Source organism: Coloeus monedula, assembly GCF_965178545.1.
Source record: "Coloeus monedula genome assembly, chromosome: 3".
NCBI lineage: Eukaryota > Metazoa > Chordata > Aves > Passeriformes > Corvidae > Coloeus > Coloeus monedula.
The window spans coordinates 21761322-21776514 of record NC_138783.1 but is presented as its reverse complement, the minus strand read 5'-3'; the positions used below and the strand labels follow the sequence as shown (position 1 = coordinate 21776514).

General features: G+C 49.9%; 1 protein-coding gene across 1 annotated transcript; it reads right to left on the bottom strand.

Moving 5' to 3' along the window:
* Positions 1 to 4980: 4980 nt before the first annotated feature.
* TRIM45 (tripartite motif containing 45) lies at positions 4981 to 12509 on the bottom strand (the record flags this gene model as incomplete). Its single annotated transcript, XM_082278026.1, has 6 exons — positions 4981 to 5229; positions 6009 to 6135; positions 6350 to 6464; positions 8310 to 8439; positions 9430 to 10160; positions 12184 to 12509. The coding sequence occupies 6 exons, from the start codon at positions 12507 to 12509 to the stop codon at positions 5078 to 5080; spliced, it is 1581 nt and encodes a 526-aa protein (XP_082134152.1). The 3' UTR covers positions 4981 to 5077.
* Positions 12510 to 15193: the final 2684 nt, after the last annotated feature.

Genomic DNA, 15193 nt, shown 5'->3' with positions numbered 1-15193 from the left:
GATATATGCAAGCTGTCCTGCTTAAATAACTGAACGAAGCTAAGGAGTGGTGAGCCCAAGCACTGAACCCTCAGGAATGAGGAAGCATTGAGCATGTCAACTCCCCCCACAAGGACAGTCAAAAGCAGGGAGGCCTGGTTAGACACTGCGGCAACAGAAGAGACCTCCTATCCATCCATTTAAGAAACATGTCTTATTTAAGACAAAAAATAGCACAGCTTGTGGTTTGGTAGCCAGCTAATCCTGGGGTTAGAGTGCACGAGTGTCCCAGGAGATCTGCAACTTAGCCATCACAGAGGGGTTGTGTCATATGCAGGACGAGCTCAGGTGTCCTTACAAAAATCTCCAACCATTCTCTTGGGACTGGGCAGAGGGGTCCCACCTGCGGGCCCCCCTCCTGGCCCCATTCTCAGTGTGAGTCTCCCCAGACTCTCTGTGCTGCGCTATGAGGCTCCTCCAGGGTCAGCAGTGCTCTCAGAGCTACACAGATTTGGCAGTGGCCCCTTTTCTGACTGCTGTTTAATTCCACTGAACTCCTTCGGGCCAAACTACCTCTCCCCCCCCAGGCCAGCTCCTGCTGCCCTCAGGTCTGCCATTGTGGTGCACTTGGAAACACGTACAGGAAAGAAAATGGCACCTGCAACACCCTGCAGGTCTTTCCCTCTGGGCTTGGCCTCAGATGAGGATTGGGGGTAGGATGAGCAGCTGTTGGGCATAAGAGGTTGAGAAGGGCAGAGGTTGTGAAAGAGTAGAAAAGGGAAGGCAGCTTGCACCACCGTGTTCAGTTTCCCGAAAGGAACCTGCATATCCTGACATCTACATCTGGACTGTGTTCCAGGGAGAATGGGGAAAAGGGGATTTTTGACAGTCTGTAGCTATCTCCAGCAAGTTTGGATGGTTAGTGGGGGTGAACAGCTTTCCCATGCAGAGATGAGGATGCCCAGAGGAACTAGGAACACCTAAAAAACTCGAACTACTTTCTCTGCAACAACCAGAGGTTAAAATCAAGGTCAGTGATGATAATCTGGGGGAAAAAAAAAAATCCTCACTTATTTGTTAGCATTCTGCTGATTATGAAGCCTCTCATAATTTAGCAGGACAGTACTAGAAGCTAAGAACAGCTCTAGGCCACAGTGGCCTGGTGGGAAATGCAAATTTAAGAAATATCCTGTTGTCCTTGGTGAGATTAATGGGTGTGGTGACATTTGATTTACAGCTTTGTGTGCAGTGGGCAGACAAGGTGTCCCCTTTCAGCTCCCCTTTCAGTTAACACCAGGTCAGCCACAGCACACCCCATTGCTCAGGTATCAGGTTACTTCCATGTTGGAAAAACACGTCTGCTTCTCGGGCACAGGCAATCGCAGCAGGACCAGGACAAGTCCCATTCTGCAGGGCAACACCACATTCACTTCTGCTCATTTCTGAGCATCTCATGCTGGAATGCTCATGCTGGAAAAAAATCCCAAGAGCTGTTCAGGATTTCCCAAAGCAACCAAGGATCTTTGACCACATGATCAGCCCAGCTATAACCAATCTTGTATTAGCAAATCAAACCACATGTGACAGCAGGATCTGGTCCCACATGATCAGTGAGAGCTGGTGGACACCTGGGACACATCAGCTGCCTTCACTGAGGAGAAGGCAACAGCAGGCACAAAGTACTACCAGGTTTGCTGGGCCCACCAGCTGGTACCCTACAGAAGAGTTCCCCTGCCTAGGGAATGTTCACACCTTTTTTCAGTGTCACTGGAACGCTGCAGGAGTTATCAGTGAAGGAGAAGATGGAATTGTGGCAAGCTGACCAGCAGCCAAGTTTGACAGAGCATTCCAGAGGTGTAGGCAGTCAGCAAGCTGAAAGAGATGAAAGCTATTCTTGGGGTTTGACCCAAAATGAAGGACATCTTTCCAGCCTTATGATCCCACATCTGTAACAATGATGTCAAGAGATGCTTGAGAATCACAATAAATGAGAACACCAGTTATCTGGAAGGAGAATTTGACGCTGCCTTATCGACAATATCTGTTATCAGCCTCATCTGCCTGTGAAGGGAAGCTGGAAGCAGCAGCACTCAGAACAAGCCCTTGTCTCTCAAAACAGGGAGATGCTGAGCCATCCTGGGCTGCAAACACACGAAGTCCTCTACCCTGCATGTGATCTGCCAGGATCTATCCTGACATGGCATTTCCATCAGTGCTCCCCTGTGAATCCCCTTCTGCCATGGGAAGGTCAAGATGCCCATCTGAGCCAGAATCTGCTCTGCTCCTGAGATCTTCTGGGACAAAATGACACTCATGGAACAGAGCCACAAGCGCAGTTGTGTCACCACTGTGGTTTGCCTCTAAGAAAGGAGAGATATCCTAGCCTGACTCCTGGCCCTACATGGAGTCTTTCAGGCTCCAGGCATCCATGTTTTCCAGAGTCTTGTTCTTGATGGTTTCTCTTCCAGCTACACTCTGTTTTCCCTATTGAGAGAGTAAATCCTCCTTCTCTTGCCTCCCAAAGCCATTCCTCATGTTCACCCCCAATTTTTTCCCCAAATTTTGGAGACAGGCAATTTTATCAACAAGAGCTTTTGTCCTGAGGAAAAAATATCAATATCCACCACTGCAGTTCTGTCAGCACAGCATTCATGTCTGTCTTGAAAATACCTTTACTATCTCAAGGACCAGCTGGACAGAAATAATGTCATATAGCCCAGCAGACTAACTACACCTCCTAATCCACCACCTGACCCAGGCTGTTTACCAACAGAGTACTGGAAGCCCATCTTGGGAATGGTTGTTGGGGTCCAACGTCAGACTCCAGCAGATCAGAAGGATATATTCATTTGCAAAGTACTCTGAATTATGAAGACTGAGGGCAAAGGCTGCTGGCAAATAATGGTAGGACACTCACACCTACCCCCCCCCCCAAAAAAAAAAAAAATTGACAAAGGTCATTAAAAGTCTTTTCTGAACATGGTTCTTCAAGATATCCTCATGCACAGCCCTCCTGGGCCAAACACACAGTGGTAGCTGGCCAATATTTCCTAATCTCTGGGACCAACTGAGCCTTCAAGTCTAACAAAAAGAAAAACGCAATACCAGGGCCTGACCCAAGCTGTCAGAAAACTGCTCTGCCCATGTCACATGGAGAGCTGCAGTTCCCTGAAGGGTTTATGTGCTCACTGGTGTAATTCTGACAAAGAGCTTCTTGGAAAATGTCAGCGACAGGGTGTGTAAGGGATACCTAACACCAAGAGAAAACACATTCCTCTGTCTGAGAGGACTAAGATGTTTTTAGACAGAAATTATGTGCCTAGAAGGTAGTGCTGGCCTTATGTGTTCCCCCTGCAAGACAGCATGGAGGCTCTGAGAAAAAACAACACACATAGTGAGGTGGGGGCAAGAAATAGACCCAAAAAATTAGGCATTTTGGTTTACATCACATTCTGCACTGAGCACTGACTCTGTACATAGCAAAGATGAGAATGAGTTACTGTTTGTTTCATTAAAGGTTAACTCAAACTAAACTTTCACTTTGAAATTTCAATGAAGTTGAGTCAGCAACTTGGAGATTTAAACTGCCTAACCTTCCTCTGATTGTTTGACAGCCCATTCTGGATGATTAATGGAAAGCTATAAACAGCATTTGCATAAGGATATCTATCTCCTTTGCTGGGAAGAAGTTCCAAAACTGGCTTTGTAAGAGGAACAAACAACAGATGAGAGACTTCTAAGGCTGAGCAAGCAAACAGTGCAGGTTTCTACTATTACAAGCCAGCTATGAGAATGCAGAAAGCAAGAACCAGTCCGTGCTGTTGACAGTGGAGCAGCATTCCTCTCCCTGAGTGACCAACAGTCGGACCTTTGTGCCCAGCTCCTCAGGCAGAATTAGGAGCCCCTAGCCACACACCTACCAGCAAAGTTACCCCCAGGGCAGTGGTGTTCCCAGTCTCAATAACACAAATGTGTTCTGTAAAGAAAGGTGTGTCTGCTTCACCCAGGCAAGCAGCTGGCAGCAGCCAGCAGGTTGGCAACTGCCCTTCCAGGGAAGTGCCTCTTCTTCCTCATCACAGATGCCATTTCCCCAAATACGGGTTGATAGCATGTGTACAAGCCCAGGAGATACATATATCCCCCTTTCCCTATGGAAAATGGGACAAGCTCTCCTTCTAAAAAGAGCCTTGCCAAGGCTGCACAAGCCAAATTCGGGAGTTTGGCTGTGTTGCATCTCCTGTGCTCCAGTTCTGGACAGACAATTGCAAACTTATGTTTGTGACTCCTACTGATGCTCAAACTGTCCCCAGATCTTCCCTTGGTGAGCTGGGCACTCCCCTGGCTCCCGCATCACCCCCAGGAGCACTGTGTCCCACATCATCTTCATGGAGAACACACAAACCAGGTGAATGATACTCCCAATTCCTGTTCCCATCAGAGCCATGAGTTTTTCTTGGACTTCCTGCAGATACATTACTAACTTGCCTTGCTCCTACTTTTGCAGGCAGGGTATAATGAGACTACAGTTTACCTGGAGAAAGTGTAGGAGTTGCAAACAAAGAGCAGCTCCCAGAAGCATGAGTGTGCTATGTGCACACATCCAAGGCTGGAATCCAGATGCATATCCGACAGGGAGGTAGAAGCCATATTCAGGGTGCCAAGCCTTTCCGAGGCATGACCACAAACCCTTTGGAATGTGCCCCAATGAGCAGGTTTGACTTCACCAAGGAGGACAGCAGAGGCTGTTGACCCTACAAAGTGGGACACATCTTGACCCTCCTGTGAGGCAACTGCTCAGACTGAGTTTCCCCTTAGAGCATATCCCCATGGGCCACAAGTCCTCAGAAGTGCAGGCAGCAGTACAATTCCCAGAATTTGCTCCTGTTCGAGCACAAAATAACTTTGCATACACACTCCTGGGTGGAACATAAGGCACGGTTTTATTTTCCCTCATCCCTTCCTCTCAGCTCACACCCATCACGCTGTTTGCTGGCAGTGAAGCTATGCAGGGATCAATCATGTGGATCCTCATGGATCATTTGTGCTCATGGAGCAGCCAGAAGCAGTGGCCTGGGCTCCCAGGAGCTCACCTGGATGCTCAGAGTGCCACTGTCCTGAGCAAACTCCTTTGGGAGGTGTCGCTGGGTGGCACACACAAACACTCTGAGCTCTCCTTCACTTGTCCACAGCATGACCAGTGGTGGCAGCCAGGGTGACCTTTGTGTCCATGGCCACAGCCTTGGTACCCACCTGCAAGAGAAGAGGCACCAGCAGCTGAACCCAAAGCGGGCCAGAAAATCCCAGTGTGTTACAGGCTTTGGCCCTAGGACTCTCTAAAATGTGCTGATGAGAACACAGCATATTCAAGGCCAAAACTGCCAGGGATCCATAAAGAAAGAACAACTCATCCCAATTGCTGGGGAAAGCTGAAGATTTCTGTCTCCTTGCCAGTTGAATAAAGCAATACATGGGCATCCAGAACCCCATGCTAGCTGCTTGTAGCTATGGCCGAAGATACAGATCAATCGCAGAAAAAGGAAGGGGTCAGTTCTATCCTAAAAACATGCAAAACACATGATGACACATGCAGGTTAAGAACAGGAAAGCTGGTGGGGATTAAACAAGTAAGGGTGTTGAACTCTTGTCCTCAACACGGAGGCTTTTCTAGAGTACATAGTTGGTCACTGTGCAACGCAGCATGCCAGCACTGGAACAGGAACACTGTAGATGCAATGCTGCTCAGCCTCACTCAGAAGGGCTGAAAGGCTGAGGTGCCCTGCCCCACCTCCTACACAGCTCAGGTCTTTGTCGATGGGATGTACCACAAAGACCCTTTGGGTGTCCTGCTGCATTTCTCACTGCTGCAGTCACCCCACCAGAATGTGTGCACGCACAGTTTACCACAGTCCTGGTGCGTGTGCAAGGTGGGAGCTGGGCCAAAGTATCTCCTCACACCTCTGTCCACTAGGGAGGGCCTAGTGCAACAAATCCTCCAGATCCCAGCAGCATGGGGAAAGCTGAGCACCCACCTGGCATGGTCCCACCACAGGCACAGCGAGCGGCTTTCTGGCCTCCGCTGGAGCAGAATGTGCAGCAGTGAAACACCCCCTGGTGCTCACGGAACTTGTGCTTCACCATCAGAGTGAAGGGAGAGCCCTGCAGAGGACAAGACAGGTTGCTGCAGTGGGTGCTGTCAGATGTGTCTGTGTTCTCAGACACCGAAGTGGGTGACCCTGTCAGACACAGATCACTAAGCCCAGCCTTAAACTGTTACACGGTAGAGGTAATCCTTAGAAAGATTTAAAGCAAGTACATAAGAAAAGAGAAGCAGCTAAAGAAGAAGCAGTGCAAGAGAAACAAGAAATGCTACCTGCACATGTTGCCCTTTCACACAGACACAGACAGCATACAAGCCTGGCTCCTCAGGGCTGTAGGAAATACAGTAGGTCCCGTCACCATTATCACATACTGTTGGCTTGAGTGCACTGTGAACAGAGACAAGTCCAAGAGGTCACTGACTGCCAGAAAATTGCTTTAAGTGTAAACCAGAGTTTGGCCTAGATTGGCCTAGAGTGGCTTTCACACACCCCTGCTACTGGAAGCTGCAGATACCATACAAAGGAAGTCACAAAGCCAGCTGCACTGCAAGGATTTGTAGCAACCTGCACTCCGAAAAAGCAGATGACATACAGCACACTTGCAAGTCAGATTATCCCATCAGATAACGGCCCACAAAAATGGGGTAAATTCACAGCTTCAGCAAGCAGTTACCTTCAGAAAAACTCATGAAGAAGACAGGATATAATCAGGTAGGTTTGAATCACTTTAACCACTGTCCCAGCTGCACTGACCCCAACTCCTCCCTTCAGTGCTGAGGAGTTCTAGGTCCTTGATGGTAAACTCTCCCTTTTCGTAGTGAAGCTCATTCCGTTTCACAAGAAACCCTGGTGAACAGAGTGCTAGAGAGAAAGCCTCAGCTGGTTACTGGAGAATTAATTGCCTGCTCCACAGGAAGATGGAAAGCTTTCCACAGACAATTATCAGGCAGCTCTGCAGAGAGGAAGGTGTTCTTGCTAATCCCCACTAATCAGTCTCCTGGGCCCCCTGACATGACAGTTTATAATCTGTATTCCCCACCCCCAACACTTCACATCAATACAGCTGCCCACATAATTTCCTGCCATGAACTGTGTGGTGATACTTCACGCTCTTCTGCAGCTGTTGTGCCTCAAAGCAAAGCCAGACAGCTTCCAGCAACCCATACAGCAACTGCATACAGGCAAGAGAAAGAAACTGAGTGAATGTGGCCACAGCGACCTCTATCCCACTGAGAGAAATCCACAAACCCCTCAGGCGTGCAGCCTCCTACATACTAAGTGCACTTAGGGAAGGAAGGTACATTGGAACAATATTCTTGGACAATAATGCTATTATTGATAAGCATCTGTGCAGCTAGCACTGCTTCTGTGTGCTTTGTCAACATAGCAAAGGGTTTTAGCATCCTGCCCCTTTATTTCATCGGGCCATCCCATCATGAGTGTCCCTGGAACAAATTAATGCTGACATCCGGTTCCAACTACTGCAAAGTAATAGATACTTTTCTTAAAAACTGACCGCCAACTGGTTCTGCTTTTGTGCCTGGCTGCTCTTTAGTGACAAGTGTGGTCTGGAAACAGTTATATTTTTTTCTGGTTGGTCATTTTCCTTGTGGAAACACTGAGGAGCTCAAGTGCAGCCTTTCTTGCTTTTGCTAGAAAACCTTCAAAGATGCTGAAGTACTCAACGCTTGCAACTACAGGAAAAAGGACAAAAGCACAATATAGATTCTTTCTCCAGAACATGAAGTAGGCACTTCCATCAGCTGTCAGAGGCTCACGAGTTCGGTAAACTCTCTGTCTGACTTGGGATGGTCATTCAGGGTTTGCAATGACTTACACTTACTAGGTGTTAACAACAGCAGGGGCCCCAGGTGTCTGCTGGGAGGAGTTAGGAGGAACAACAGCTCCCTCTGACCCTGCCTAGCAACACACACCAGGAGCTGAATCCTTTAAGAAGCCCAAATCACTCAAAGACTCAATACAAATCTCAGCAATCACTGTCCAGCCAAATACTTCATGTCTTGAAGTATTACATAGAAGACATACAATGTCCAGCTTCCAGTAGGAAGCACTGCTGTACCTGTGGGAGAAAGAGTAGTGCCTTTTCCTCAACAGATTCTGACCCACTTGCTCAAGCACATCCTCCCACCTGCCTAAGCAAGCAGGGAGCCAGGGTAAGGGAGGCAGGAAGGCAAAGCCAGTGACCAGGGATTTCTTGGGTGAAATACCCACCAGTCTCTCTTGTCCTTGTGGGTGAAGGTGACCTGCACAGCCTCTCCTCCCCGCCCCATGCGCTCCCCCGTGGTGTCCTTGCACAGCAGGGTAAAGCCACTCAGCTGGTTCTGACGGGCACTGTGGAGACCTGGAAAAAAAACCAAACCAGAAAGAAACAGGACTAAAAAGGATTCAAGTCAAGCCATGACTGCCACCTCCCACCGACTTTGCAGAGTTGCAGCCCCATCAGAGCACAGCCAGGACTTTGCTTCTGGGGTGTACAGGTCCTTCCACTCACAGGGGAAAGTCAACATATGACTGGGTATCAGGAGAGAGTGGAAGCCATAGGTTCTGAGGTTGGCAGGTTTAGCCCAGAGGTCTGTATGGACCAAAGGGGGTCTTTTTCCTGTCACTCTAAGCCCAGCTGGCACGTCCCCAGAAGGCCCCAAGATGCACCATGCAACCCAGAGGAAGAAGGAAGAGCCCCACTGTGCAGTGTGGAGCACCAGAAAAATTCAACACCTACAAACACTACAGCTTGGCATGGGAGGGATCCGAGAAGCCCTGGGTCTGTCTCATCTGCCCTGCACAGGCTGTTACTGACCGGAGCTGGCTGTGCTCTGTGGGATGGTCTGAACATTATCTGTTTGCTGGCCCTGCTCCAAGTCCTTAGTAAGCAAAAATCCATGAAACCATCGATGCCAGGTATTCCCACAGCAATCTCAGTAGAAATCATAATGGGAATGAACCTCCTCACTCAGCCACAAAGTGGATCTGCCTGGGCTCATGCTGAGGGCCACCGAGAAAGCATCATGTCCTGCCACTGCAGGTGCCATTCCCATCCCCCAAGTGAGCCCTCCTCATGCTTCAGCCCCATGCTGAGGTCGGTGATGTTGTGAAGGGCAGTCCCATACACCCTGCACATCTGGATGAGAAAAGCTGCCTGGCTCCCCGCCCAGCACAGCTCCCATAGACAGGCAATGCAATTTCTGCTGGGGCTCTACCTCTGCCCCTGGTCAATGACTGGATAGCAGAGCCAACAGTGCCAGAAGCTGCACACCGTATGGGTACAGAGAGCAGAGGGGTGACTTCAGGAAGCAGCGCACGCCCATTCAGCTGCTGTACAGCACCCCATTACCTTCCCCATGCAGGGTACATCTGGCTGGATCAACCACTTTGAGAATGGCCCCAAAAACTTCATAGCCACAACACTGCCCTGCCCTCTCATGAGGGGAGAACTGGATCCTGTCGTCCACACTGGGGTGGGTGCTGTAAGCAATGCTGTTGAGCTTTGCCAGACGGCTGGACACCACCCCTTTGGTGACAAGGATCTCCACATCTGAGCCACTCATCAGCAAGTGCTCTGTGAACTCCACGCCTGTCCTCAAGTCCAGCAGCAGCTGCTGCAGCTGGGCCTTCTGCAAGTGCAGCAGGTTTTCCTTCTGCACCTTCAAATCCTCCAGCTGCTTCAGCAGCCGGTCCCGGTGCTCTTCAATCGCTTTCACGTAGCCCCTGGCAAACTGGCAGATCTCTGTGGCCACAGCCTCTGCGCGACTGCGGACCGCACTGCCCATCTCATCGACCTGGCTCAGCACATCCTCCAGGGTGTCCATGTGCTGCTGGCTGCTCTTCAGCAGCTCCCGCAGGGCGTCCCCGTGCCTGTGGATGACATTGCCGGTGAAGTCACAAGGGTGCTGACGGTGTTTGCCCAGAACGCAGTCCCGGCACACGGGCTGGTCACACTGCTCACAGAACAGCCTGAGCTCCTCTGTGGGATGGGACTGGCACAGGAGAGGCTTCCCAGCCTGGCTGCAATCCTTGTTGTTCTCCAGCTCTGTCACAGCATGGGAGGCCGTCTTCTTCTGTCTCCTAGGCAGGAGCAACCATCAGTCATGTTATACATGTTGGATACAAAATGCAAACACTGAGACCCTTGGCAAATGCCTTTCTGTACAAGCTGCAAGTCGTAGTGTGCACTGCTCCCTCCTGTCTCCACTGAAATTCCCCGAAAGGACTCATGCTCTCCTGAGAACTAGGCTCCACACAAAGGAGGAGCTCACTAGGGGCTGCTCTCAGGCTCCCTGAGCCTCCCTGACTGCATGGTCAGCACTGATTTCAGACACAAGGCAAGTGAGCTCTAATACCCCTCAGGGTAGGTCCTGCTCAGAAGAGGCCAAGGATGGGACACAGAGAATCTGTTATAACCCACACATCTACCATGTCACAGGGCAGCACTAGAATATTTCCATGCTATTTTGGGCACTGGCAGCTAGTTTTTGAGAAGGATGTAAAACCCTCCTCTCCTTCACTAATAACTTGTGGCAGTTGCAATGGGAGCTCCAAGCCATAAGCAAAGACATCCTCCAAGGACCAAGCTCTGCAGAGTTGCTCTGGTAACACAGAGCAACCTCACCACGGGCCCTTATGCTACTCCTTTTGCTTCCCACTAATCTCCCTAAAATCCACCACATTTTCAAAGCCTTCCAGTGTTGCGTGACTTCAGCCTAAGATCTCTCTCACTTGTTCCAAGGAGCGCAACCATGGCACTCAGAACCATAGAAACCTTCCCTACACACCATGAAATCCTTTCAAAATGGTTTTTCTTGGCCCTTGCTCTGCTCTGACATCAACTAAATCAAGTGAGTCTGTAGATGCAGGTGGGGTGAAAAAATTATAGCAGTGAATACTACTGGAAGTGGGTCACAGGGACAAATTTTCTGCTGCTTTTTCCCTTCTGCAGTTACTCCTGTCAGTGCAGCAGGCTGCTATTCAAGGTCTCTTATCACTCTTCAGCAGCTCCATGAGATATGAGGCATTAGCTAATCAGAATGGTATGCTGAAAATTACACCCGGAGTGGAAAGGTAACTAAGAGCCTAAACCATTTTCCCCACAGGCACCAGTATGTGCAGGGGGGCAGGGCAGGGAGGAATGTCTCAGTTCCATCTGGGGAAAGAATCTGCTAATCAAGTGAAAAGGAGCAGCAAAAGTGGAGGGAATAGACTGAGCTATGTAACTCAGGCTGAGGCTTCCCTGGCTCGTGCTGCTGGGTGTTTTTCTGACCCTGCCTGCCACCTCGTTGCTTCAGAAGGCCACTCAGGCGTTATATCACTTTTCTTCTGTAGTGCTGACTGCCCTCTGCTTGGCTTACAAGCCACTGCGCCCCTCTCCTCTTTAACCCTTAACTCTGTTGCAGTTACCTCTTCTTCCTACAATACTTCTACAACATGTAGCAGGCAAGCACATGGGTTGATCACTAGCAGGTAGCAACCACAATAGGCAGGACTTCCACGCATCTCCTTTCACTTTGCCTAATGGTGCCTTTACACATACACACAGTAAATGGTCCTGGAGGTGCAGAGACACAGAGCAGCAGCTTAACTTCCCCGTTTTCCTTTGGGAGACATGTCTTCTCAAAGTGGGGCACTACAGCATGAGAGGCTGTTATCCTGCTAGTACCTGCCCATACCCATGCCTGTTGCCCAGGGATACTAAACTGAGATGCAAACCAGAATGTGGACACCACTACAGGCAAGGGGTGGCCTGATTTTGGACTTAATGGCCAGTAACATGGCTGATGGACCTACTCCCAAGAAGTTCAAGAAATGTTTGGACAAAACTCGCAGGCACATGGGATTCCTGGTGCCGTCTTGGGGCCAGGACTTGAACTCCATGATCCTTGTGGATCCCTTCCAACTCCAGACATTCTATGATTCTATGCAGGCAGCTTTCTGGTCCCCGCCTGACTACGGACCATTCTCCGAGCATCCTCCAGGCAGGGGTGGTGAGCGGTGGGTAAAAACTGGGAGACACGCCAGTTCTTGCTCTGGCTCTCCGAGTGGGTCCCTGCCCGCCGCCCCCCAGCCGCGGTGTCCCCGCCCCGCCGCCCCTCACCTGTGCGCCCGGCAGCAGAAGCGGCAGAGGCGAACGCCGCAGGTCAGGCACCGCCCGGCCGCCGCCCCGTCAGCGCAGAGGTCGCACCCGGCCGCGGCCCCGGCGCGGCTCCCGGCCAGACAGTCGGGGGGGAGCTGGCCCACGCCGCCGGCCGGCAGCGACACCTCGGCGTCGCACACCGGGCACAGGACGGGGCGGGCGGCGCCCGGCGGCCCCTCCGGCGGCCCGAGGCGCCGCAGGCAGGGCTCGCACAGCGAGTGCAGGCAGGGCAGCAGCCGCGGCGACACCCAGGGCTGGGCGCACTGCGGGCAGCGCGGCCCCGGCATGCCGGCAGCCCGCGCGGCCCCTTTCGGTCGCTCCGCCGAGCATTCCCGCCGGGAACGCCTCGCGCCGCCCCACACGGGGTCGCTCCCGCCCCAGAGCCGCCCGCCCCGTGAGGGGCGCGGGGGCCGCGCTGTGAGGGGCGGGGGCTGCCGCTGTTGCCTCTCCCGCTGCTCCTCCTCCGGTCAAGGAGGCCGCAGGGGCCCCGGCAGCCCCCTTTGTCCTCGTCCCTCTCACCGAGGCGGGGAGGAACGGGCCCGCTGCCCCCTTCCTTTGGTACCTGCAGGGTTGTCTCAGCCGGTTGTATGGGAAATGGCCCCTTCCCACCCCACCGCCGGTAGATCGTGTTTCCACTTCTTCCAGTTCAAAACTTCCAGGTTTACCACCTGACTGGCCTCTGCAGCCCCTTTGCCGGTCTGCTGGATGCCTTCAGGTCTTGGTGGTATTTCCTTCGGGTCAGTGGAGAACTCGCCGCACAGCTGAGCGAGAGCGGTGAAACTTTAACAGAGACGCTGCAAGGCGGCCGGGCTTCCCTGCGACTGCCCACCGGGACGGGCTCTGTCTCTCTTCATTCACTGCACCTGGGAATTAGGAATACTGCAAAAGGCAGGCTTTGAAAGCCCAACGTCAGTGAAGCCCTGCATGATGCCCCTTGGATTTTGATGGCATCTACACGGTTGCTTTTATCAGTCTGATGTGTAAGCTCTTCAAGGACTGAAACCAATTTCTCTTGTTTTGAAAAAGCTGTTTTCTATAAAGCCTCCTCTAGTGTACCACATTCAGCCCTTAATGATTGAACTCTTTACCAGCCTCTCCATTAGTTTGCCCAGGACATTCAGTATCTTACCTGTCCCATCCTGCTGGCCCTTTTGAATACCAATGTAATGTGAAAAGCATTTGAGACTTCCAGAGTTTAAGTTCCCTAAGACAAAAATCAACAACAGGGAAGATCTCCAGTCGGGTTTTTGTTTTTAGAACCACAGAGTCCATTTACAGAGCAGTAGATAAATACTTAATATCTGCATATGACACAAGTAAATATTTCCTCTATAACAGATGTTAACAACCCCCGATATACAAGGGCTTAACACAGAAATCGTCTTTTTCTTCTGATACACTCAAACATTTCTGTGTCTTTTATGTTGTAATACAAGATCAAAGTTTTAGGTCATGATGAAGTGTTTACAACCTCAAAGCCAATCAAAAGAAGAAAGGTGTTCCAACAGCCTTCTTCAGATTAACTATTAGCAGTTAACTATAGCAGTGGTTCCTACTGAGGTTAGAGGATAAAAGCTGCAGTAATTGTGAGACAAGATGACTTGATAAGAATATTCTGTACTGTCACAAAGAAAGACTGGTTCTTTTAATCATGCTGGAGGAAAGAATAGTAACTGGCCATGTAAACGTGGGTGTGGGAAGAAAACAGGGCAAGAGTCATAATGTCACTTTTGTGCAGAAAAGGTGAGCTACCTTCTGAGAACGGCAGCATCTTTCATCGCTGCAGAGAGATGGTGGAATAAGCCATGAGTAGCAGTGGCAGAGGAAATCTGAGAATCTAGCCCAGCTGATCTGAGAACGTTCCGTGCCATTGATCTGGTTGGAGCATGGATCCCTGCTGTGTAATGTATTTATGAGTTACCAACACAAAGCAGGAGCACCCTTGGGATGAGTAGAGGAAGTTGTAGTGAAATGGGCTGGAGAGAATCATCAAAGGAGCCCCTTGAGCCTCGGGGAAAGAAAGGAAAAGCAGAAATGCAGAAAAAAATCCACCCAGAAAACTAACCCAGTGACCCACAAAACAGGAGCTGCTTTAGTACAAGCTCATTATTCACTTTGGTTGCTTTCCCCATAATACTGTTTTCTTGGCTACTGTCAAGTCAGTGGAGGAAGCCCCTGTGCTGCTACATCCTACATTGTGGAAGGCAACTCAATGGACATGTAAACTGGAGCTCTGTGAATATCTTCAGTGAAGCATTTTGGTCTGCAAAGCACTGCAAGAACTTGCAGGAGAGACCCTCTCCCACCTTGGATTATCCAGTGTTTGCTTTGTAACTGGTCAAAACTTAGGGATGAAAAAAACAATGTATTAATATATATACACTGAAGGGCAATAAAGGAGCATAGTTACATAAATGAAACAATGAAAATGCCATTAAAATTACGCCAATGTTTTCCTTTTGCCGCAAGAGTTGATGGATGGCTCATTATTCTCATTTGACCCAGATTTACTTGAAATGAAGTCCTCTTTAAACTTGTTTTCCTGCTCCTATTGTTAATGATGTATATCAGAGCCTCCCAGAGTAGTTGCTCTGGGTGATCTGTTCTTTCCCTACCTCACTTTCCCTACCAGCTCCTTCCTCTTTTTCCTGTTTATCTGCTTCTCATTTCCTATCATTAAGCACTAGATCATTACACAGAGATATGGAAGATTTTATGGTTTCCTTCTTCCTTTTCTTTAAGGGCTTCTGACTAATATTTCTATTGTATTTCCTAATTAGCCTGTTCTGGGGAAAGCTTTATGCTGTTTTCCCGTTTATATTTTTCTGGAGGAAAATTGGTAAAACTTCTTATAGCATGTTTAAAAAAATCTTTAAAGCATGATTTCCTTCCTAGACTCTGTGAGCAGTGTGAGTGTAGCCCATTTATTACATTTGGAATTGAATGCCTCATGCTTTCCTGCCCCTATTTA